The 26,802-nt window shown below is 45.8% G+C and overlaps 1 protein-coding gene across 3 annotated transcripts in view; it reads left to right on the forward strand.

Moving 5' to 3' along the window:
• Positions 1-4,718: 4,718 nt before the first annotated feature.
• Gel (Gelsolin) overlaps positions 4,719-26,802 on the forward strand; it is a 109,207-nt gene continuing 87,123 nt past the window's right edge. For 2 of the 3 annotated variants that reach the window (XR_012825990.1, XM_075680792.1), the window contains exons 1-2: positions 4,719-5,039; positions 26,705-26,779. Coding sequence is in view for 2 of the 3 variants with exons in the window: in XM_075680792.1 (XP_075536907.1) it covers positions 4,968-5,039; positions 26,705-26,779 (147 nt within the window). In the remaining variant the exon portion in view is untranslated. The remainder of the gene's footprint in view (positions 5,040-26,704; positions 26,780-26,802) is intronic. The other variant, XM_075680793.1, reaches the window with a different exon arrangement.

Raw genomic sequence — 26,802 nt, forward strand, 5'->3', positions numbered from 1 at the left:
CCGCCGAATGGGCCGTCTCGTTGTAGTTCGGTGAGGATGCACACTCGCCAGCGTGCGCCGGGAACCACTTAATACGGACGGTGCTGCCGCGGTCTTGAAGTTGGAGCTTGCCGATGATGGCGGCCGCCGGCGCGCATATTCGCCCGTTGGCAAAGTTGCGCACGGCATTCCTCGAGTCGCTGAGCACGGTGCGACACTCAGCCTCGGTGACCGCCAGAGCGATGGCAACCTCCTTAGCGTCTGTGGCGTTCGTGCAACGCACGCTCGCTGCCGTTGTCTTGGTTCCGGTAGCCGCCGCAACGACCACTGCCGCGAAGCCTTCCCGCTTGTATTCCGCTGCGTCCACGTACCACGCGTGCGGGTCTTTGGCGTGTTGTTCGGTGAGAGCCTTGGCCCGCGCCTGCCGCCATTCTTGGTTGTACTCTGGGTGCATGTTCTTCGGGATGGGGTCCACGTAAATGTGGGCCCGCGCCTCATCTGTGATCAAGCACGGTTGCCGTCTGGGAGCTTGGGGGTTGTAACCCAGGGACGTTAGTATAGTGCGGCCCGTCTTGGTGGTAGAGAGGCGCTTGAATTGCGCGGTGAGCTGCGCCTCGGCTATTTCTTCGAGGGTGTTATGGACGCCGAGCTGCAGGAGCCGAGCCGTACTCGTGGTCTCCATTAAACCCAGCGCCGTCTTGTAAGCCCGTCTGATCAGCGTGTTGATCTTGGTCCTGTCAGTGACGTGCCAGTTGAGGTAGGCCGCAACGTAGGCGATGTGACTGATCACGAACGACTGGACAAGGTGCACGAGACTGTCTTCACGCATGCCCGCCCATCGTGTGGAGACTCGGTGTATGAGCCGGATGGCGTCCATTGCCTTGGTGGTAAGCTTGTTGATGGTCTCGTCGTTGCGGCCGCTCTTGTTGAGCAGCAGGCCGAGGACCCTGATCTTGGGAACTTCGGGGATGCGTTGCCCCGATGCAGTCACAATCTTGATGTGGTCACACTCCCGAAGGGGAGCGCGCTTCCGTTCCGGTCGAAACGGTGTGAGGACGAACAACTCGGATTTGCCGGGCGAGCACATTAGGCCTGTGCCGTCAAAGTGCTGCTCGATGGCGGTAACCGCCGCTTGCAGCTGTTGCTCGATGCTGGCATCGGTGCCGCCAGCCGCCCACAGGGTAATGTCGTCGGCGTAGATCGTATGCCGGACGCCGGTCCCCGCTACTGCCCTCGCTACCCCGATCATGACGAGGTTAAAGAGCAATGGCGAGATGACTGAACCCTGCGGAGTACCCTTACTGCCAAGCTTGTGTTCGGGGAGCTTTAGGTCTCTGGCGTGCAGTTCCACCGTGCGGTTGGTCAAGGAGTCTTTAATATAATTGTAGCTCGTTACCCCCATGTTGAGTCTTGATACTTGTGCTAATATGGCTGAGTGTTTGACTTTGTCGAATGCACTTTGTAAACCGAGACCCAGAATTACTTTGAACACCTACGAATCGCTGAAGCAGACCAGAAGCTTCACAAGAAAGAGGCAGATATCTTCAGTCATAAATAATGAGGTTCGCTTACACGTTTTGTCTTTCATGGCAGCTAATCCGCACGCTAGCACGCGCAGCATGGCCCACAGCTCGGTGTGTCCAACTACCTGGATGATATTGAAAACAGCTGAACTGCGCCCCTGTCATCTGCAATTGCATCAATGCCTGCAATCAAGGGATCTCCAAAAGAGACTTGACTTTGCGAATTGGATTCTGATTCAGGAGGAGCAGGATTCTCATTTTCTCACCAAGGTACTCTGGACTGACGAGGCGAACTTTTCCCGAAATTGCCAAGTAAATATCCACAACGCACACTATTGGGGTGAGCGAAATCCCCACTGGCTAGGACGATTCCGCCACCAACATCAGTGGTATTTTAACGTTTGGTGTGGAATCTATGACAGCACAGTCATTGGCCCAGTGTTTTTTAACGACACTCTGACCGGCAATAGGTATGTGAATTCCTCAAAGGGCCGGTTGAAGACTTCTGCTGCAACATGACATAAGCCCAGCTTGACGCAATGTGGTATCATCGCGACGGGGCCCCAGCCCACAGCTGCTGTCAAGCACGAGCATGGCTTGATGTTACCTTCCCAGGGCAATGGATAGGGAGAAACGGGGCTGCCCTTTGGCCGGCAAGGTCACCCGACCTCAACCCTGTTGACTTTTGCTTGTGGGGCTATATTAAGGATCACGTATATACACGATGGAAACGGCGACTCCAGAAGACTTGCAGGAGAAGATAATTGAAGCCTGCCACAGCATTTCACCTAGGGTTCTCAAGGCAGCGACAACAAGCCTTCTCGTAAGTTCCCAGCGTTGTATCGCTGCAGAAGGTGGCCTCTTCGAGCACTTGCTGGGAAAGCGCATGAAAAATAAACGTAAATTCACTGAAAGACGGCGTCTGGCCATTTAGGATACTCTTATTCTACCATTTTCAGCCTTCATAAAACTGAGTTTTTTTTATTTAGGGATGTTCAATTTGCTTACAGCTATCGCGAAATGACGGACTTGTTACTTCCGGCAGCACAAGCGATAACCACTGCGTCTGCTTATCGCTATAACGAACATTCGCGAGGGAAGCACATCGCTGGCGTAAATGGCACACCCAACGCCTACGTCGCTACCCTGTCGCCTTTTAAGCGGCAGCGCGCCTATGGCTGGTTGTGCGCGGAAGGTTTGGGAGCAGTGCAATCACGACGTGAATTCGGGTATGTCACTTGGTGTTTTGTATTTCGCGGGCATCATTAGTAAGCTGAAATACACTAATACTTAACAGATAGACAGAAACTGTTTACTCGGACGTTTTGCAAGCCGCTCTGCAACTTTCTAATTGGAATTTTTTTTCCCTATAGATTCGTTACTTCACAAGTTGGTTAATTAATCTAGACTAAAAATCTAATCGAACAAAATACAGGAATAGCGTGACACACTACATACAAAAGTGAGCAACATGCATTTGGTCGCGTCGTCTTAGAGTGCATCGGCATATTTTTAAACTCTGGATAAAGTTAGCTGAGACACCCTGTATACAGTGCCTTTTGCTTAGATTGGTGGATTTATTGGAGACTTATACGTATATTTAAATATCTTGTTGCGAGGTTTCGTGGATACATGCAGTGAACTTTGTTTCCAGTGACACTTTTTTGCCCTTTATCAAGCTATATCTTCGAATTTGTGTGTTCCATTGTATCTTCGCATTTCTAATGTATATTGTGCAGAACTTCTGCTTTTTATAAGTTATCTCTGTCGCGACTATAATTTTGGTGCAATTACAATACACGACCGGTAACAGCTGCTCCTACGCAATACATTGGAACGAAGGACAGCGTCATTGAGATTTCTCCCTGGCCGTTGCATATGTACATAAATGTAAACAAGGTTCTTGAATGACAAAGTTCCATTAAAATATTTGTCCTCAACTCGTTCATTTCACGTTCTTTACATTTATCATATCAGCGGGATGCACTGCTTTGCTGGTTTCGAACTGACATTGTTCTAAAGTTCGTGTGATATTTTCTTTACTTATTAACTAAATAAAAAACGTGGAAGCGTTCATATCATGCAGTTAATGGCACAATTTTCTGGGACATACGAATATATTCTTTTATGAAAAAATACATATTTTACTTGTCTTGATACATTTTTTTACACTGGCGTCTACACAAACATCAGCGCGAGCCGCTATAACGACACTGCTGAGTTATCTCAAATATACCGGACTTGGCGACAAATTGTTATTGTGCGACAATGGGCACCGTGTGACGCTGTATTACTCAGTGGGACATTGATACTGTGTATGACTATGCGGCGTCTTCACATGCTGTGCGCGAACACGCAAACAGTTTTATATCGTACATTCCCTCATTCTTTTTCTCTTATCTTTATTACCACTTTTCCCCTTCCCCATTACAGGGTAGCCACTTGGAGATATCCTTTGGTTAACCGCCCTGTCTTTCACTTGCTTTTAAAGCGAATAGCATAATTTGGTTCTTTCGGTCGTTTTTGTGATTGCGCGGTGGTCGGTGGTAGAAGGTCGGTTGATGGTCGATAGTCCTACTCAGCAAGGAAAACATTCGCTCTGTCGCTCTCTCTCATTCGCTCGTTTGTCTGCTCGTTCGGTCGTTCGTTCAGGTTATTCTCTTACATTGACAATCATTGCTGATGGTTCCTGCGCAATTTTTATCTCCCTCTCTCTCCACATGTTGTGCACCAAAAAAAAAAAAGAAAAAAGAAGACTTTCAGGTTGTCTCCTGAGAGTCCTTTCACGCATCTAATCTGGCTTCGAAGCACTACCTCTTGAATCACCATAATCTTCTCTTCCGATTTCATATTTTTGCTGTTCGATATTGTTCCAAAACGGCTTCCTAATAACTGCCACTGTGACGTTACATTTAGCACCCCTTTCTTAGCCGCTGTCCACAACGCTATAGCGTAATAATTACTGGTTCATTTCCTAGTTCCTTCTCTCCACTGTGAGTCAGCAAATTTCTTCACCGTTTGTCAACTTATCCACAATTCTTTTCTTTTTTTTTTTCGGAATATTGCAGCGCCATCTCCTGAGTAGCATGAGAAATGCGCCGCCGAGCCAGCCGCCCTTATTGCCTCCAGATGGCTGTAGGCGCAGGGAGCTCCTGCGCGCATTTTTTATCCTGTTTCATTGATTACGCATGGCGGCCATGCGAAGCTGCAACCGGCTGCAACATCAGCTCCCCCCGGCCTATTTAGCAGCCGGCAGGCAGTCGGTGTAGACCCATTTCTTCTTTGCGGCTTTGGGACGCGTGTGATAACCGCTCCGAGAGGCTGAGCATAAGCACAACCTTTTTGGACTGCCAGTGTCGTCTGCAAAACGTCGTCCACTGCGCGTCGTCTGCTCTCGTTCGCCGCTCGCCTTGAGTGTAGCCGACGTTAATATCGTTTGTGTGATCCGAGGAAGAAAAAAATAACATGGGCGTCACAGTCGATCCGGCATTTCAAGGAGTCGGGATGCAGCCCGGCCTGACAATTTGGAGGATCGAGGTAAGCACTGTATACGCCGCTATTCGTATTAGGGCGATGTCTTGCGACAATATTTCGCTACTTGAAATGAAGAATGCAGAAGATTTACTAGTTCAGATTCGATCTTTACGCTGCATGGGGAAATTCAATATTATATACGCAGTTAAATGGATAAGGGACATGATTTAATTTGTGTTGTGTAGCGATTCCGCGTCCATTACCTCTACAAGGAAGACATATTCTATTTAGTTACATAAGACGTATTCTATTTTGTCAAATGAAGTGCAAAAGGAAGACGGTAGTGTTGTGGTGTCTCATTAAATGAAAATAATGCTTACTTAGTAAATCTTATCTGCGATGATTATGTATGCAGTGGTTTTGCATCAAGCTCGCTTGTGGCTGTCATTCATAATTTAGCATTTCTCCACTTGTTGCATCTTATGAATGTAAATATATACTTTTGAGGTTCTCTATGCATTTTTGAATTATTCAGAAAAATATCATTTCCCTTATTTTATTGACTGTGTAAGCAAAATTTGCGGCTAGGACGAGTTGAAAGCGTTGTGGCTGAAAGCTGTGTGCGACTCACAAGGCGGAAAAACGCCGCGTCCTTGCTTTTATTTCGCGTTCTTTTACGACCGGGTCGCTCTGAACAGGGCACAGGTTTTGCGACAGTCCAGCCTTAAAAGTGCTCGTATTCAAAATCAAATGCACCCGTTGAAGCTTTTACGTGCTGTAAATCACACGCTGCCAGCTCGCTAAGCGTGTTCGTTTGGTTCAGAAAGGAGCTTTCGCGCCACATGAGCCCTACGATGCATCTGCATGTGATGTCAACCTCTTTACACAATGTCGTTTCACAACAAAACCTTTCGCATACTACGACGTCCATTGGAGGATAAAGGTTCTGCGCTCAGTTGATTGAGTGCATAGTTTAGAAAGCCTTTACACAGCCGTTTCGCAGCAGGCAAACACAAGTGAGAGTAGGAACTTGCGGTATGTGCGTATAGGTGACTAATCTTCTATACCTTGGGTATCTGAGCTACGGCGATCGGGAAATAAGTATATAAGGCTTAAAAAAATGCATTGGAGTACTATAAGGCACTGCCATTTCACCCATCTTCACACTCGCTGAGTGGTATTTACGTTGACATATGTATGGTGGGCAAAACAGAGTCTTGGTCCTTTCACCACTATACTACGTCACTACTGGTGCTATCAGGGCTGCGTACGTCACATTTCCCAAGCAGCCTCACGGGCAGCAAAAAATTACGTAGTTTTGGTTAATTCTCACATATACGGAAAAATAATAATAGTGTCATTACGTAAATTAATGCGCGACTACTGGTAGCGTTTTTTAACGTTCGATTCGTGGTTTCATTTATATGTATTTAGTTAATTTCGACATAACCGTTAATAGGGCTATCTGCTTAACAATTCTGTTTCGTTCACTAATTATATATTTTACTTTTCTTCCCATTTTCTTCGCGAAGCTCGCTCTCCAGTTTCCACGTAGGCACCGATATTTGAGAAAAGCGCACGCGAATATATAACATGAACGAAAAGCCAAGGAACGCTCCAAAGTAAAACAAATTTTGGCTGAAGCGTGCCGATAAAAAAAAATTGAAATTGCTTAAAATTCGTCAATTCTCCCAGTAATACGTTCAATAAATGTTATAGGATGAGTCACAGCTATTGTTCTCCGAAGTACACATACGAAAAACAAAACTCCGCTCCTTTAAGACAAAACGGCTGTTTCTCTGAAAATGAGCTGGTTAATTATTCCTTCCTTTAATAATGACACACAGACAGGAAAATAAATAATAAACAAAGGAAACAGGAATGGCTCCACGCAGCTGTAACTATAATTTGACATCCGTTGAAAAATGAGTGATATCAGAGATAAAAAAAAAGAAGAAATAAATGCGCTGTTGTAGCAATTTTGTCAACGCGGCTAAAAGAACGAATGCAAACGGAAGGTCGATAAAGAAAAAAAAAATGCGAACTAGCCCTAATGTGGCTCGGTAGTTACAAGCACGTTATCGTAACTGCGAACAATCATTGCAGAACGTCCTCTGCAACATTTAGGGAACCTCTGAGCGACCATACTATAGTTTGGGGCCAGCATCGAGACACGCCAATCAGCTTGGGAGCGCGACGCTTCGTTGTTTTCATTTCTTTCCGCGGTCTTTGCGGTGGAGACACTGACGATCGGGTTTACTTTGCCTACGTAAGAAATACGTTTACCCCGACCTGCAAGCGGAGCGCTTTGATAGCGCCCTTTTCACGTTCCGCGGAAAGAGGTGAGATAGGAGAACGGTCTTGCGGGAGAATTCACCGTATGCTATCGTAAACGTCGGTGAGCGTTTGTATTTCTTTTCTTTTTTCAGCGGTACGGGGCACTGCTGGCTTTGTGAGCTCACTTAAAGCAAATCGACGCTGATAGCAATTCCTCGAAAAATTCTTCGCAATCCCAAGCGGAACACTATGTAAACGGCAACCATCTTATCCAATCGTACATTGTGCATCACATCTTATATACGTCAATGCTTTACCGTCATCCGCCCGGTTTATGTCAACGTTTCAGATGGGAACGAGAAGGAGATTCATGCGGGAAGCTGATGCAGGCACCTACAATATTTGCAGTCTATAAGACCTCTCTAGCTGTGACTGATCCCCCAGCTAAATCTATTTAGTCTGCAAGGCTTAGTTATTATAAGTAACCGGTACTAGCCTATTAAATAACTTCACTCTCCGCGGCGCGATAGTTGTCTTCGTGTATAGAATATGTTCACACTTTCGAGTAGCGGCCATCATCTTTTCGATGCTGCCTTTCGAAGTATTATACATGCATAGGGGTGTGCGAATATTAGAAACGTTCGAATAGCGGATCGAATAGTGTCCCATTCGCTTCGATGTTGGATCGAATAGTCACTATTCATAAATGCGTATATTTTTCGAATACATTTAGAATATTTTCACTACGTCAGCTGCACCCAAATAAACATAAGATTGGAGCAAAAGTACGGCAAGTTTTCAACCCCGCGGCCTATAGTATATACCGAAAACATGAGAACTTGCGTATTGGAGCAGGCTACATACCTTAGGTAACCATACTTTAGAGGCTGTACAGCAATAATTCCCACTCTCTGAAGAGCCCTGTTTATGTGAAGAAACTACGTGTTGAGTGGCTATGGTGTTGGGCTGCTGAGCATGAGGTCGCGGGATCGAATCCCGGCCACGGCGGCCGCATTTCGATGGGGGCGAAATGCGAAAACACCCGTGTACTTAGATTTAGATGCACGTTAAAGAACCCCAGGTGGTCAAAATTTCCGGAGCCCTCCACTACCGCGTGCCTCATAATCAGCAATTTGTTTTGGCGTGTTAAACCCCATAATTTTTTTTTAAAACCTACGTGTTCTCTCCTAATGTTCCATTCGTGCTTTTAATAAACAACGCTTCGTAATGTACTATGTAATGACAGAAACTTGCTAACCTTAAGAATACTGGGATGTTAACATCGCTCTATATTAAGTGAGATAACGGCTATTTAATATTCGAAAGATATTCATAAAGTATTCGATATTCGAGTCGATTCACTTCTGGCACTATTCGATTCGTATATTCTATTAGACCTGTCTCAAAAGTCAATATTCGCACAACCCTACACATGGATGTTTTCGCAGACCGCCCTATAAGCATACAGTGGAGGGGTTAAAGGTTCAAATGCTCCCCAAAATGTTTTCGACAACCAAGGCGTTTCGTGTGATATGTCTAGCTTCAGGGATACGCATGGGATTCCAGTAGGTATCTTTTTAAATATTTATTGCCTAAACAACTGTAGCCAGCGTAACTGCTTGTCCGTACTGTTATGAATCCATGCGTAGAAAGTTTCATACGTAGCAGTGACCCTCCAGAATGGTCACCGTGGGGAATCCTCGTGGCAATCCTTGAAGAAATCTTCTGGAAATCCTTGGCACTTGGCGTCCACATTCAAAGTAGTGGCCGCTTAGGGGAGAAGACTGCCTAAAGATGTATTTCTAGTCCAATCCAATCCGCCTACTACGTAGCGTCATGTACGACATACATTTTTTTTCCTCCGTTTATCACGGCCACGCATGTCTATAGCTGCTACCTCGTTTAATGGTGAGTGCTAAGCAGGCACGGTTTCCGTCTCCCTTCGTGCAGCTTCAATTATCACTGCCGCGTCCTCTAGCCACTCGACTCTTGCTGAAGGAACGAGCGCCAAACACGCATTCGACTTCATTCAGCCCGCGTTGCACGACACTCGAACACGTCCGTTCCACGCTTACACTGGGTGTAGAAACTGCACCTTGTACCGCGAGAGCTAAGGTTTGGCCTGCACACGTGCAGTCCGCCACAAAAGCTTACGGGACATGAGTTGCACGAAAATTGTGAACTTCTCTGTTAAATGGACACTATAAATGGAAAAACGTTATTCGAACTATTGTACCAGTAAATCATCTTGCCATAATGCAAAAATAAGAAGCCAGTCTTACCGTGAGAAGGCGCTTATTAGATTTAAAAAATATAAGAAAGGTGCAATCACGATATTAGAGCGGCGCGGCCACCTCGAATTGCCCGCGCCAGCTCGTTTTGACGTCTGGTATTTTCGGCGGCGTCCGCTTGAGCCGAAGGCTGAACTAAATTAGCAAGTTTCAAGAAGGTTCACAGAGCCACGATGGCCCTATAATACGAAGAGATTATTTGAAATTTATGCCGTCGAATCGGGACGTAGCGTAGCTGGAATTTCGCCGCTAGATTTAATTTTTAAATTTAGTTTTCCCATTTTGCGCCGATATATTTAAACTAAAATTTTGACATTTACCTCCTCCTTCACTTGATCACCTATTATCGCAAAGTAGGCCGAATTGAATGTTTTAAAGAATACATTACCTTTGTAAACCTACAGGGTTTCTTCTCAGTGTCCCTTTAATGTAATGCATTGCGCTTCTAATTTAATGGTTCACAGTTTAAGTCGCAATAATTACTACGAACTGAAACTTTAAATTCGAAGCTATTCACCCAGGGTTTGCGGGTTTTATTCTTTCTTTCTTTCTTCCTTTCTTTCTTTCTTTCTTTCTTTCTTTCTTTCTTTCTTTCTTTCTTTCTTTCTTTTAATTGTGATAGCATCTATACGGACGCTGGAGGTTTACTTGCGCCGTCGTTTTCGGCGTCGTCGTGCTGTACCGCTATCGAGGCCTGTGCAACGCCGCTGGTATGCTGATCATCACGGCAGCGTGTACGACGCCTTCAGCGCGGCGCTAAAGCTTTGCTATACGCCTCCGGGTGGTATTGACAAATTTCTGTTTTCACAAATCCCGCGTGCAGTAAAAAGACTTGCGGCCGCATATATACGTTCTCCGGATGACATCACTGGTTTATATACGTAATCAAGGAGTGTGAGGTCCAAAAGAAATTGCGCGCGAAACGTGTGTATGGGGCTAAATTCAAATCCACAAGAATATGAACAAGAAAGGAAACGGTTCCTCTATTTCTTTTAACTCCTCATTTCGGTGTCCCTCTCTTTTTAGTTCACCGTTTCGCACGACTCTATTATAGCCCTAAGTCGATTTACACCCTCAGGACGTGACACATATATCGCGTGAATGCTTCAACCGGAACAATGTCGCACAGATGAATTGTGAAACGCAAGAAGCTCGCGTGTGCGTTTTTCTCCGTGTCGCATGCGAGCGCTTTCCTCCGTTTTGACAAATATATACCGGGCAGCGGTTACAGTTGCTTTTGTCCAAAAGGCCCCGTCTTGCCGTTTTACGTATCCGTGTTCTTTTTTCTTACTTATAATGGCGCGAAATGTTGCCATTTGGTAGGAACAGAGAGAAAGAAACATTTTTGAATTAATGTACTAAAGGCGTATGCCTGGCCATGCAGGAGATCGCCGACTGTGAAGATATGAGTTCGCCTCGTGGTTGGGCCGAGTTAGGAGACCATCGCGCCTCTTACAGATCTTTCTTCACTTTTGTTTTGTTTTCGGCCTAACAGCTATATCAGCTTTCCAAACTCGATGTTATCAGAAATAAAAAAAGAACGAGTAAAACAATATAACAATGAAGGCGCCTCCACGGATGAAAACTGCCACCTATGTCGTTACAGGTTGTCTGCCCTACAGTTAGGTGTGCATTTTATCTCGGTTCACGCATTCTCACAAAATTTATTGTAAGCTTTTCAATTCGTAAATCAACTGCAGTAGTGTCAGTGAGAACACTGTGGTGCAGCATTCTGGCTCTACCGCAGTGTTAATGTAACTATGTGGGCTTAATTCTGCAGTACTGCAAAAAGAACTGCAGTACTGATGAACAAACAAACAAACGAAGGAAGGAACGCACGCACGCATGCACGGACGGACGGACGGGCAACAGGACAGACAGACATCGCAGACATAACCCACTAACCTCAACTTAAACCGTTGTTTCTCACTTCTGCTTTTTCTCCAGTGAAAAACAACCTTGAACAAGTTTACGCACAGGGAAACGCTATCGCAATGCCCGTTCATGGTCCAGGTATTTATATATTCGAATTGCCTCCGCGTGGCTTACTTCCTCGCACTGGGGCCGCAAGAACCGCATATCTCGTCAACTTGCCTTTATTGCCCTTTTCAGTCGAGCTTTCCGTTACCATCTTATCACAAAGTAATTCTAGCAATTTTCCCGAGCTGTATACTGTCAGGCGTAGCGCGATGTGTGCCGCCCATGTTTTTCTTTTTTTCTTTCTTTTTGCTTCCCTCCTCCAATTTATCACCTCTCAATTTCGCTGGCGTTTTCTTTTCGTCTTCTTCTTTTTTCTTGTGGGGAAGGCGCTTCAATTGAATTCGCCATGTACAGAGAGAGAAAAAGAAAACAAAGGAAAGGGATAGCTCCGTTGACTACCTGTACTGGGGAAGGGGCGAAGGGACGCGAAAGATGGGAGAAAAAAAAAGGAACAATAGAAAAAAAAACTAGCAATACAGAACTGTCTCTGTGGGTGCCGTCACACAGTCTGGAAAGGTGCCACGTACTCATACACAGCGTCAGTGTCCCACTAACACATTCGACGGCACACAGCGCACATAGTCGCAACTTGTCGCATAGGCCGGTATCACTTAAATAACGCAGCAGCGCCATTATAGCTGCTCGCGCTGACGTTCGTGTTGGCCAGTTTCCAAGCATTTTACTTTCCATGAGAAAGCACTTGTCCAGTTGGCCTAGCGCGGCTGAGAGCACTGCTCTTCGCGGATTAATTGAAACGAGAGCCCTGGCAAAGAAGATGCGCGATCGTTTCACTGCACTCGCAGAAGTCGCATATAGTGGGCTATTGGCAATTCCATTCATAAGGGAGTATACGCTATCCACGCACTATCCTTGAAAGTTGGCCGGTGGTCTGCCGTTACCGGCCAAAGAAACTTCCCTCTCTCCCGAATTGGTGCTTCGGCTTTGCAACTAATTTTGTGAATGCCCTGATTCGTGACGTCCGTTTCATTAGTCATTGTAATTCTTTTATCACAATAAAGAGACACTTAAGGCACTGTTAGCTGCAGAGTATCGAACTTTCAGGGTGTCTTGCCGCTGAACGATAGCAACATTGTACGTTCCAGAAACAAAAATCATATGATAGTTTGAACTGGGGCACTAAGCGCGAAAAACTGCGGCAGATGCATCAGGTTCAGGGCAGCATGCATAGCAGTACAACCTGTGCAAAATAAAAAAAGCACACGCTTCCCGGTGGCTGAAATATTGCATAAATGCATTGTTTGATTGAGTCTCTTTCTGAAGCGGTAGTTAAATTGATTTCGGTTGTTTTAATTTCGATTATGATACAACAAACACTACACCTAGCAAAATTTGGTCGGATGCCACATGGGAGCTCTTTCAGGTCGACCTAAGTACACTCTGTAAAGCTGGCGCAATCCTGCTGTCTCTGCAACATGTCATATCGCAGGAAAGACGGATTGGGAAGTATATGTCTAATGGGGGCAGATTTCGCAAGCAACAAGTGGGATGAGACGAGCATATGGTGTTATATTTCTCACTCTGCAGTGTGCAATAATTTACAGCCACCTAGCGAGCCAGATATGGACTAAGGGCCTTCGATGCAGTCACCGAACAGGCAAATCAAATGCACGGCACAAAAGGAAAGGTCGTCCACCACTCCGCGTAAATCAGTGTTGGGAAAAAATACTTGTAAATCTAATCGTGGACTTCACTAGTCGATTAGGACAGCAGGTCGTTCCTGCTTAGTTGCTGAGAACACATGCTAGTGTGGTCGACCCGGTGCGAAATGGCACGCCCTGTTGACAAATTCAGAGCAAGGGCCCTGTTTTCAAACGACCCACTCCATTTCCCGTTATTTTTTTTTTTATCGCGCCTCCTCGCGGTAACGGGACTACCGCGCGGTGTCGTTCGAGCAAGCGAGGCAGGGTGAAACGGAATGGAAGGAATGGTTACAAAATAACCCCAGCCTTCTTAATAAGCGTGACGTCGCACCGAGCGTTCATCACTCGTGGAGGCACAGAAAATACACATTGATCAGTGACATCCGCCATGAAATACAAGTCCAACCGAGGAGCTGTAGGAAAGAGCGCGAATATATAGTAGATTGATCGCCGCAATGAAGTCAATGGCGCCGCGATATTGACACGCGCCGTGTCGCTCACGTGTCGCTAAAGGGCGCGACGGTCCCTTTGAGCGGAAGCCGGCTAGCTCTTGCCGAGCGACGTGGCGTGCGTGCGCCGCCGTCCGCCAAGACGTTGGCCAGGCAAGGCGCGATCCAATCTCTTTTATGCGACCTGAAATGGCCCGCGAGTGCAACCCGAGGCCCGCGCCTGCGAACAATTTGCCGCTCGGAGCCGCCATTTGCGTTTCTCTCTCCCTCTCGTGGCCGCATATAGTGCGCAGCTGCGGCATTTTTAACATCTTCTTTTCGCGCGCAGGACGCGCCGTGCCGTCAGTGTTTCGCGGAACCGCAGCGCGCTTGCGCTGTGTCGATGTGTGATGCTGTAGACGGGAAATAGGGCCACGAGGAAGGAGAGAGAAAGACTGGAGAAACTGAACGGAAGAGACGAGGAGGAGTACAAGGAAGGGACAAGGCGAATAGAAGAGGTAAAGGTCGAGAATACGAGAAAGAAGGGGTAAAGAAAAGACCCCCTCCCCCCTTCTCTGCCTGCTCCTTCTTGAAGAGAGTCGTCGGTGACGGCTGTTGGTTGCAGTCGTTATGCTCGCTCGCGCATTGCTCGGAAGACGAGCAAGCACCTGTTCGGGCTTTAAAGAAAGGAACTGGCGGAGAAGCGCGTACTTTACGACGCCCTGCACTCTGGAAGAACGGTTGACCCTTCCCCCCCTCTCCCCCCCCCCCCCCTCTGAGCACTTGAAGGCTCGAGCCTCGCCTCGGGAGCAAGCGCGCGTGCGTGCATCATCATCATCATCATCATCATCACCATCATCATATTTTTATGTCCACTGCCGGACGAAGGCCTTTCCCTGCGATCTCCAATTATCCCTATCCGACGCCAACTGATTCCAACTTGCGCCTGCAAATTTCTTAATTTCATCATCCCACCTAGTCTTATGCCGTCTTCGACTGCGCTTCCCTTCTCTTGGCACCCGTTCTGTAACTCTAACTGTCTACCAGTTATCCATCCTACGCATTACATGGCCATCCCAGCTTAATCTTTTTCTCTTAATGTTCATTACAATATCGGCTATCCACGTTTGCTCTCTGATGCTCACCGCTCTCTTCCTGTATATTAAAGTTATGCCTAGCATTTTTCGTTCCATCGTTCTTTGCGCAGTCCTTAACTTGTTCTCGAGCTTCTTTGTCAACATGCAAGTTTCTGCCCCATATGTTAACACCGGTAGAATGCAGTGATTTTACACCTTTCTTTTCAATGACAGTGGCAAGCTTCCAGTCAGAATCTGGCAATGCCTGCCGTATGCACTCCAACCCATTTTTATTCTTCTGTAAATTTCCTTCTCATGCTCAGAGTCCCCTGTGAGTAATTGACCTATAGAAAACGTACTCCTATACAGGCTCTAGAGGCTGGCTGGCGATCCTGAACTCTTGTTCCCTTGCCAGGCTATTGCCAGACTTTATCTTCTGGATATTAATCTTCAACCTCACTCTTACACTTTATTTGTAAAGGTCCGCAATCATTTGTTGTAATTCGTTCTCAGTCTTGCTGAACAGGACAATGGTACCTGCAAACCTTGCTGAGATATTCACCGTTGATCCTCACCCCTAAGTATTCCCAGTTTAACAGCTTGAATATTTATTCCTAGTACGCAGTGAATAGCATTGGAGAGATTGTGTCTCCTTGCCTGATCCCTTTCTTGATAGGTAACTTTCTACTTTTCTTGGGGAGAACCAAGGTATAGCTGTAGAATCTTTGTAGATATTTCCCAAAATATTCACGTAAGCCTCCTGTACTCCTTGATTACGTAATGCATCTATGATTGCTGGTATCTATACTGAATCAAATGCCTTTTCACAATCTATGGAAGCCATATAGAGAGGCTTATTGTACTCTGCCGATTTCTCGATTACCTGATTGATGACATGGATGTGATCCACTGTAGAATATCCCTTCCTAAAACCAGACTGTCTTCTTGGTTGACTGAAGTCAGATGTCGCTTTTATTTTGTTGGAAATTGTCTTGGTGACTATTTTGTACAATACTGAAAGCAAGCTAATGGGCCTATAATTTTGCAATTCTTTAACGTTTTCCTCCTTGTAGATTAGCATAATTTTGGCGTTCTTTCAGTTCTATGGTACACTTGAAGTCGATGGGCATTGCGTATAAAGGGCCGGAAGCTTTTAAAGCATGATATCTCCTCCATCTTTGATTAAATCGACTGTTATCCCACCTTCTCCTGCTGCTTTTCCCCGGGTGATGTCTTGAAAGGCCCTTCTAACTTCATGTCGAGTTATAGAAGGAGTTTCTGTAACCTGTTCATTACTACTTCGAATGAAGGTAGCGTGGCTGCTCTGGGTACTGTACAGGTCCATATCGAATTTTTCCACTGCTTTTACTAGATTTTAGAAATTGCTGATAATATTATCCTGCTTATCTTTCAGTGCTTACATCATTCCAAGTTTTCTTCTCACTGATTTCATGTTGTGTCTATTTTTTACTGCTTCCTGAGTCTTTCTCACGTTAAGATTTCGAATATCTCTTCCTTCTCCTTGCTGATCAGTTCTGACAGTTCCGTGAATCCTATCTGACCTCTTGTGTTGGACACTTTCATGCTCGTTTCTTAATTAGGTCCTTTGTTACTTGAGAAATCTTACCTACTGGTTGCCTTAGTGCCTTACCTTCCACTTCAAATGTTGCTTCTGAAATCAACATAGTTATGGTTACATTCATCACCTCTACGTCATCTTCATCTCTATGTTCTAAAGCTGATTATCTGTTTGCAAGCAGCAGCCTGAATTGCTCTCATTTTACCCTTACTGCATCTGTTGGCCTTTTTCTTGTTCACTAATTTTACTCTTTTTCTCTTCATATCGAGAGAAATCCTAGCCCTCACTTTTTTGTGATCACTGCACTTTACCCGATCTAACACTTCTACATGCTGCACTATGCTGGGATCGGCAGAGAGTACGAAATTTATTGCATTTCTAGTTTCTACATTAGGGCTTTTCCAGGCCCACTTCCTGTTGCTGCGCTTCCTGAAGAAGGTATTCATTGTTCGGAGCTTATTCGATTCTTTCGGCGAATTCTACCAACATCTCTCCTCTGGTGTTCCTAGAATCGATGCCGTAGTTGTCAATTGTTTGTTCACCAGCCTTCTTTTTTCCCACTTTTTCCCAAAGCCGTATAGTGAAGCGTAGATCACGTTTTCCTGTCGGAGTTTCTAACGGCTGGACGGTTCAATAAACGGTGTCCCTTATTTACAAGAAGTACTATACGTAAATTTGTCACTCCTAGAAGCTGTGACATACATTCCGAGTACTCGAGTGGTCTGAGAATGATGAGCGATGGCAGTGAAGTGACCGGGAACTGATACAAGACGGGATTAGTTGGCCCGTCATAAAACAAATCTCAATGCGTAACTCAAAAGTTGAGTGCGCAGCCTGTATCTACAATTTCGTCTGCGTCAATGCCTATGACCAGCTGCGGATGGGCACATCATATGTCGGCAGGCGAGCGAATGGGTCAGTGTGGGACGTCTTGTTTGACAGAGAATAAAAATAAAGATCACTAACTCAATAAGTACTGCCGAGGAGACGCCTGTATGTTCCAGTGCTTCTTTAGAGCATCTAAAGAGCTACGTGCAGAATGCTAGACGCCTTGCGCGGCCACTCAAATGAATGAATGAATGAATCTCTGCCCTCATGTTGCGCTTGCGACGAATTGTACAGTGTTTGACAAATAATGAGCTTGCGTTAACATATCTCGTCGGCCGTGGTGTGCATGTTTCCTGTTCCAAACTTGTGGCATGTGTTGGAATGCCAGTTGATGAGGGTTCTGGATTCTTGCAGGCGTAGTATTCCTTTCGCTCTTTTTCGCGTACACGTATTTCGAAAGAGAGTCGCGCGCGCTTTTCAACATCGTGTGCAGTTCGACTCAGCCGTCTTAGCCAAGAACCAAGGAATCAAATTAGATACGTAGAGCATGCTAGAAGGACTGCACGTCTTGCGTTCCGTTCCGCGTCGACGGTTTGTTCCCGTAAACGTCCGCTGCAGCGGATAGCGAAGGCACCCGCGTGCACCTTTCCATTGTACGCGAGCACATCGCTCACCTTTCGACGAGCAGAAACCAATGTTGCGCGAAGTTGTACACTATTCATTGAAATGTTTCATGAAAGAGGGGGCAACAGCACAGTCTACACACCTCGCATCCTCGCACTTCAATCCTGGCAAAGGCGAGGGCAGCGCCACAGCGGTCAAGCGTGACTGCGCGACACCATGAATAGCTCGATCGCATCCGCTCGTCTACTCGAGAAAGAACAAGCCCCGGTGGATGGAACATTACGCGCCGTGACACGCCGTTTTCTGTGCGACTGCGCATAGCACTATGTGCGACGTAACCGTTCATTATTTATCCACACGCCCACGCGACTCGCAACTGTTGACAGTCGCAGGACGCATCGCTCGCGGTCGCTATCGACTCCTTTAACTCGTTCGACGCCTGAGTAGAGCTATGCTCGCATATAAGCAGCGTCGAGAAGCACGCTTCGATTGTCTTGTAATGCACGCGCCACCGCGAACCGAGACTGAATTATGCAGTTTTCGCAACTGTCGATGATAGAAAAGAGAGCTAGCTCGATTGACGCACCAAGAAAGCGTATGCACGGCGGTTTATTGCACTCGACCACCACCCTATCCTCGCTCCATCGCTCGTTTGCTCGCTCGCTGACCCGTTCATCGCCTCAGAACAATAAAGAGACGCACGAAAGACGCTGGGCTCTTTCGTCGAGTTCAGCTGAGGAGGTGAACAAGATTTCATCATCGAAGAGTTGACGTGCACGCATGGCGAGGTGTTCGTCGGTCGCTGGCGCTTCCAAGTCGGTAACAGCGCCCGAACCATATCACTTTTCCCCCCTTTTTTCTTTCTTCAGTGTTGTGCGCGCGTTAAATATAGGCAGCGTGACACTACATAGCCCCGGTAGCCGCCGGAGGCATCGTTCTACTTTCGGACAAACTTTCAGCTTAGGCGCTAAATGTTGCCAGGGCCGCACAAATTAATTTTTTTCATAATGTATACGCACGAGAAAGACGTAATTGTCGTCATGGTGCAAGTACGAAGAAATTATTTTAATGAAGTTTTTTTCGTTTCTAACATGCGCTATGGGTCTCGAATAAAGGCCTAAAACGAATTTTAGGAAGTTAATTATGAAGCACGCTTAAGCTAATTATCTACCTAACGAGCGCACTCAGATGCACTCAGGCGCATTCAGTAACATCCGGTACTGCTGTTCAAGTGCTCCCATTGTGCTACGTGCTTTAATTATGTGCATTTTCGGAAGCATACTATACATGTAGATGGCGGTGCGTTGCAGCGCGAAATGATATCTATTTTAAGTCATAGCTTGCGCAGCAGTAAGAAATTATTCTATCGATTTACTTGTAAGAGTTAAATACTAGGATAATTTCTTACTTCTACGCAAGTGCCTCTCCTTGTCGGAGTTGCGCGTTCAGCTTATTTAACCACGAAGATGCGAAGGGTGTGTATTGTATGTGTTTGCGTGTTTTTACGCCTGTTTTATTTTTATTTGTCCCTCTGTCATACCGAAGCCACATGCAGTGCCGTTTTCTATCTGTAAAGGGTATCAATCAATCAATCAATCAATCAATCAATCAATCAATCAATCAATCAATCAATCAATCAATCAATCAATCAATCAATCAATCAATCAATCAATCAATCAATCAATCAATCAATCAATCATTTTATATGTTAGACATTAAATAACACCTATTCGCAAGCGAAATGATTACAGATGGCGGCAAGAGAGAGAGAGAGAGCAAGAAAAGGGCGAAAGAAAAGGCGGGGGGGGGGTTGTGTTAAGTTAACCACCGAAGGACTCTTTATACCACGGGCGGGGTAAGGGGTATTAATGAAAAGATAAAGGCGGAGGGAAAGGTCATAATTACGTATGCGCTGATGTGCTACGTCAGTCTTTCACATAACCTAGTCATCTTTAAAAAAATGGAGCAGGGTTTTGAGGGGTTGATCCGCAGTCGATCGAGGACAGTAGCCTAGAGGTCTATCTATATTCCGAAAGCGGACGGCTGTTCAGATTATCAGTGACAGAGGCGAGCGCCCGTTTCTCTTCGTGCAATCTGGGGCAGCCACACATGAGATGCTCGATTGTTTAACACAATAGCATTCTTTGAAAGCTGGGCTTTCTGTCATGCCATTGTGTTGGAGGCAAATGCCTCTAATTCCGTATGCAATGAAGTTTTTCTACTACTACCACTACACTTCGGAGTCCTTCAGTTTACCAGCTTTGATCTTGGGGATGTTGTAATGCGTGCACATTATAAAATATGACAGAAGCTATTGTATTTCAAGACATGAAGCAAATATTGTATCAACGCAAATGTGCAAGATTTATAAAGAAAGAATCACCGTTGTACTCGAGACAATTAGTTGATAAAGGAAGTACACATATGGGGATGTCTGACGCGGTAGGCTATTGTTAATAGAGTGGCCTGCAGCTCCAAATGTTCATTAAGTGGGCAATTTTGCAACGCTGTCAGATTTTGATGCCACTGAGGTTAAGAATCTTCGCTCGTTTCTGCTTATGAAGAGCTCAATATTTACCCTTTGCCATTATATGTTTGCTACTACTTTACAGATTTTTTTCCTGGAGATTCTTTAGTGCTGCGCACGAAATAGAGCACTTCATCATGGAAGTCTTACTGCCTGGGCGTATTCTAAAGCAATGGTGATAGAGTGGCGCCGCAATACTTTTGCAAAGAACTTGAGACGTTGTTGGCGCTGAGTAGTTCAATCTTTCGGCGTTGATTTAAGTTTACAGGAGCGTGGAGATTGGGATCCGTGATTTGTGTGCACCACAGAACCTGTTTACAAAGGAGAACAGCCGCGATCATTTATTGTTGTTGGAAGTGAGTGAGTGAGTGAGTGAGTGAGTGAGTGAGTGAGTGAGTGAGTGAGTGAGTGAGTGAGTGAGTGAGTGAGTGAGTGAGTGAGTGAGTGAGTGAGTGAGTGAGTGAGTGAGTGAGTGAGTGAGTGAGTGAGTGAGTGAGTGAGGTTGAGAACTTGCGCACGTGTGAGCGTTGCCGGAACTCTCACGATTCGCGTTGCAGACATGTTAGCTAAAATCGAAACAATGAATATGTATGTTCCCGTAGCCGCACGCGGGGGTTGGGGGTGTCTTTGTGTGAATGCGCGCCTCGAGTCCTCCGCCGGTCATCCTCGACTGGTGCGCAGTGCGCGTCCAGCCCTCCATTCTGGTCATCGCGACTGCTGGGATTTACTTCCTTTGAAAACGTTATGGTCGTTCGTGACGAACCACACAAACATGTCATCTCAGAAAGACCGACTTTCATGTGCTTTGCTTAATTGTTTCAATAGCTATCCTCGTGATTTTTTCGGGCAGCGTGAACTGCAGTTACGTAACATGTCGCAACCACGTCGTCGACACCGCATCAAAAGGCTTCATGCTGAGTCCTCTCACAAACACTGCGCCCAGAGTAGCGACCCGCAATTGAGCACGCACTTATACAACACGGGCTCAACAATAGAGTGTTATGAAATAGACAACAGGGAACTGTTGAAAAGAATGGATCCATACAACGAGGGAGGCGGCAGGCGAAGCAACGTCCACATCCTCGCTTATCGATGGCTGCAGCCATTGTATATTAAGCAGAATGGTGGGCGTGTGAAGCGATTCGCGCGTGGTGCCGCAAACCGAAAGGATGCCGCCACTCGACGGAAATATGATACCCCCTTCACTAAAAGGGCATCGCACACGCCACCCCCATCCTGCTCCGCCGGCGCAAGGAACTTGCACAGACGTATTACACCGGATGCCCACTTCCCTTCCTTTTTCCTTTTCTTTCTTTTTCTTCTTCTCTTCCTCGTCCACTCGACCATCACGAGATCGAGTGGGTGTGGCCCGTCCCCCCGGGAGCGTCCACGGGCCAGCGAAAGCACGACTTCTCTCATCGCCACGTTTGTTTCCATAGGCCAGCGTAAACAAAAGCGCGCGAAGGAACGGCGGCGCAGACGGCTTCGGTATAAATCGTTTTAGCCTTTCTGCAAGAAAGACGTCGATCCAACCCTCCGCGAGTTATTTTGACGAGCTGGGCAGGCACTGCCTCGAGGTTCACTTCGCACGTAGCGTTGTACACCGCGCGAGAGGTTTTGCTGTGTATTTCCGCTGACGTGGCGTCAAACAAGCGATTCCAAAAGCTTACCTAATACAGGAAAGCGCTATACCTTGCGTGATTATCTTAGAGTGATTTGAACTGTAATTCAACAACGGTTTCAAAATTATGTGGTGGTAGCGCCAGCAAACATCTGTGGGTAGTAATTACAATTGTAAGTCCAGGAACTGTTTTACTTTCTTGCATCATTTCCGCAGTAAACTTAAGCGCCAGCCCACATTCTCCAAATACTTTGAGAATGTCCACACTTGCCGGCTGTAATCTAGGCAGCGAAAAATTACGAAGAAATCGTCGACATACCAAAACACATGCTTTACCATTGCGTCAAGGCCCACCGCCAACTGCCTATCAACACGGCTCAGAAAAAATGTCGCTTAGTACGGGGGTAACTGTAGATCCTGTACATACACGCCGCTTTTCTGCATGTACATGCTACGGTCGTGTTGGACAACAGTGGATTTAAGGTGAAAATATAACAGCTCGAGGAAAGATTCGATTGAGATGCCGCAACTTTCGTAGAATACGTATTTGTCGTTGTAGTCACAGATGCACATTTTTACGCTTTTCATGAGCTCATTGTCTGGTAATGAGTAAAACAAGAGTTCCACATCAACGCTGACAAGTATTCCACATACGCATCCATGCATTGTGCAAGGAAAAAGTGCAGCAGACAACTGACAAGAACTTCGCGGGCTTCACTGAGAAATTGTCGAAAGTTAAACAAAGAGCCCTGTCCATGCTAGACAGCTTCAAGTTATACAGAATGGTAGCAGCGGTTAAGAAGGCTTACATAGATTCCTTACATATAAGGTAAGTTTGCTGATGAAAAGCGCAGACCTATCATTGCTAAGCGGACATATTTTAAAGATAAAGGACGCATCTTGGCTTCTGCGCACAAACTAAAAAGTTCTGGTTTCTACGTTCGAGAGGACTTTTCATTTTCTACACGACAAGCCAGAAAACAATTGATCGACCACGCGAAAACATTAAATAAACCATTCAAACTTTCAGTTGACCGACTGCGCATTGATGACAAATCTTATGCACATGATGCCACAAAGCGTTCAGTAGTGGAAATCAGCAGATAGCTAGACCGAGACACATGTGAATCGCCGTTAACTCATCGCATTGCTACATCGTTAACAACATAATTCACTAATATTAGAAGCCTGATGTCGAAACGCGAACTCGTCTCATCTTATCTTGAAGACTGCGACTGCACTATTCTTGCTCTCGCCGAAACCTGGCTTTCCCCCGACTTAGCCGATCGCTAAATTCTTCCCATTAAGCTAACCTATAATATTTATCGCTGCGATCGCTCAGATAGAAGAGGTGGTGGCGTCATCCTGGCTATTAAAGAGACTATCGCATCGTACATTACTGACACATCTTCAGGTCTGGAGATTGTCTGGGCCGCATGCCGCTGCCGTTCTGCTAAAGTTTTGATAGGCGTTTGTTACCGCCCTCCAAATTATAGTCATTGCTACGTTGATGAACTGCGCAGCAGCATTGCTAAAGCCACCCAGCTCTGTCCAACCGAGTTCACATACCTTATTGGCGACTTTAATCTTCCTCTCCTTGACTGGTCAAACTTGTCGTCATCCTGCAGTTTTTCATCAGTATTCATTAGCCTAACATATATTTTTCGCAGCAAAAACACGTAAGCCCGAGATACCTTTCAAAGATATGGTTACTGAAAATGGCACTTGGCAGCACTACGTCGCAGGCTATCTGCAGAGGCAGCTGAACACATTGAACAAAGATGACCCGTACCGGATGGCAAATTCCTTTGCTTTGAACCAGTTTCTAAGTGAAAACAACCCAGGAAACTGTCAAGCCGTCAGCGTGGATGTGGAAGACTTGTTTTACTCACTACAACACAATGAACTCATGAAAAGCGTAAACGTGTGCATCAGTGGCTACAATGACGAATACGCACTCCACGAAAGTTGCGGCATATCAGTCGAATCTTTTCTCGAGCTGTTACTTTTCACCTTAAACCAACTGTTGTCCAACACGACAGTAGTATGCACTGCACACAGAAAAGTGGTGTGTGTATACAGGATCTGGAGTTGCACCCGTACTAAGCGAGATTTTCTGAGCCGTGTTGATAGGCAGTTGGCGGTGGGCCTTGAAAGAGTGGTAAAGCCTGTGTTTCGGTATGTCGACGATCATTGATCATATTGCAGCCTAGACTATAGCCGGCAATGTGTGGACATTCTCAAAGTATTTAGAGTATGTGGGCCAGGGCTTAAGTTTACTGCGGATATGCTGCATGAAAGTTCCTGCAAGAAATTCAGTTCCTGGACTTACAGCTGAAATTCCTACCCACACATGTTTGCTGGCGCTACCACCACAGAACTTTGAAACCGTTGTTTAATTACAGTTAATATCACTCTAAGATAACCAAACAAGGTATAGCGCTTTCCTGTATTAGGCCAGCTTTAGGAAAAACGTGCGTGCACGGAGTGCGTGTTAGTTTTAACGAGCAGGTAGAAAGGCTAACACAGGCAGGCTACCCTGTTCACATTGTCTTCAGGGCTTGCGAAAAAAATGTTCAGATGAACTAAATCCGAGCAACAAGCGACACAAGATAATAAGAACGGTCGTGGACAGAAATGCGTGGTTATTCCATACGCACACAAGCTTTCGCATGGCTTGAAGAAGGCTGCCAAGCGCTATGGAGTAGACGTCGTCTTCTCTTCACTCAATAAATTGTCGGCAACGAGTGTTTAATTAAGTAAATCGGAAACTAAGAATTTCAACAATGTTTCTCCAAAATGTCTGCGCCATTAGTCACAAGCCTAAGTATGTTGACTGTGAAATTGGCATAGTTTATCAGGTACCGCTTTCCTACGGAAATAGGTATATAGTCCAAAGAGGACGGTGTGTCAACTTGAGACTCGGTGAGCACAGACGTTCGCTGGCTGATACCAAGCCGTCTCACCTAGAAGGTCGTTGCCGAGAATGTGGTTGTAAACCATGGTCTTATCGAGACACAAAGGCCAGTCTGCGCGTGAAATAATCGAAGCATTTCACATGAGAAGAAAAGCGGATAGATGTGTCAGTCAACCGTCAATTCGGCTATGGAATAGGGAACTTGAATATTTGTCGAGCACGCGTGGCAAAGTCGGATAGGAGCTCATGATGTGCTTCAAATTGGAGTATGCGCCAAGAAGACAGCAACGCTTCGGGTGGTTCGGCACGTTTTCAAAGACTACGAATGGCTTTCTTTATTAATGTTTTTTTTTTCAAGATAAACGGCAGTTGCGACTCAGCGCCTGTCCCGCGTGTTTCTGCTTCGTCCTTCGTCGATTTGTGAGCGCTGCGCAAAAATACATCATAAACTTCGAGTGTAAAGCGCCTTGCACCATATTGTGCGCCCTCTGAGATAGTTACGCTGCGGCAAGATTGCGACTCAACAGAATGAAGATAATATAAAGCATTTCGATAAAAATAAAACAAAAACAAAAAGACATAAAATCAGAGCTCTGCTTATGCTCCTGGCAAATAAGATGAAGCACGAAAATCAGGACAAAGACTACCTTCGGTTTCCTTGAAAAATGTATTTAGAAGTGAAGAATAATGGCATTAACGTACAAATCTGGTAATACAGCTATGGAAGAGTTGGTTGCAAACAGTTGCGAACAGCGGCTATTAATAAGCGCCAATGTTGCAAAGACGTAAATACTCCACTTAAATAAGTAAAAAAAAAAATTCGAGCTAGCAGATTCTAAGTACGAATGTCGAGAACGATACAGTATAGAGTATATCAAGTTCAGTTTGGAATAACGCGCTTCTAAGCAAAGCAAAGGCGTGATACGCATGGCGCCTGAGCCTTCGTGATAGGGTAGTGCTTAGTTTGTTTAGTATTATCTCATGGCGCATTTGGGGTTACTGTTTAGTCGCGCGTTTCTTGTCGGTTTGTGTAATACACTGAGCGAGCTCATTCCGGATGACGAAAAGACCGACATTACTGTGGTAGTGTCACGTGTTTGTCCTAGAGTGGTCTGAAAAGCGAAGCTTCACTGCAGTACTTGAACCTTTTACCTCTAACAAAATGAATAAATAACAAAAATATAGAGAAGAACTTGTAAACTCTATTAGAATGGCATTGCTGGGCCACGAAATATTCGCTTCTAATGAACGTAATGCGACGCAAATGTTCCCGCGTACACCTCAGGTTCAATTGCGTCGTCTCATTGCTTTAAAGAAAGAAGTGCATAGACGCGAGAAGATGCGTCATCCTGCGCATAAAAGAACACAAGCTGCTGTTGGAAGGTGTTACCCATTTTCGTTTAAACGCGCTGCCTGTTTATAAGACTTCATCCTATTACCACCTCAATAATCCTCGATCCTCTATTTGTCAAAGCAGATTAACTTTGCAGTGGCTTTTAAACGGTTCCTTTTCGCTTTCTTCACCGGTGAATGCTGCTTTATGACGTTTTACTGGAATGGTACAAAAACATCCACCTGCTTTGTGGGAGTGAAATAGACTAAATACTGGGCAAATTGGCAGCCGCGGATGGCGTAGAACGTGCGTGCGATGCGCACGCGCGAAAGCATACGACCTGAAAGTAACGTAGCTCAATACCGAAACACGTACAGCCGCCTTCGTTGTTTTGAGGGGACTGACGCGCAAAGCCTTGACGACGATCGCGCGGGCCCACCTGTTGGGCGCTACAAGACCTGCTGACGAGAAACGCTCTTGTTCTTGCATTGTTTGTCGTCCGTACAATTTATCTGCCCACGCTCTCCGGTGTCTGCGGCTAATTCTCTTCTATCTTCTTCTTTTTTTTTTCTTTTTGGTTTTGCAGAAGCTGGAAGTGAAGCCTGTCGACCCCAAGATGTACGGAAGTTTCTACTCGGGAGACTCGTACATTGTCCTCCACGTGAGTGCCTAAGCATTTTTTCT

This window comes from Dermacentor variabilis, chromosome 2 (genome assembly GCF_050947875.1).
Source record: "Dermacentor variabilis isolate Ectoservices chromosome 2, ASM5094787v1, whole genome shotgun sequence".
In the NCBI taxonomy this organism is placed as follows: domain Eukaryota; kingdom Metazoa; phylum Arthropoda; class Arachnida; order Ixodida; family Ixodidae; genus Dermacentor; species Dermacentor variabilis.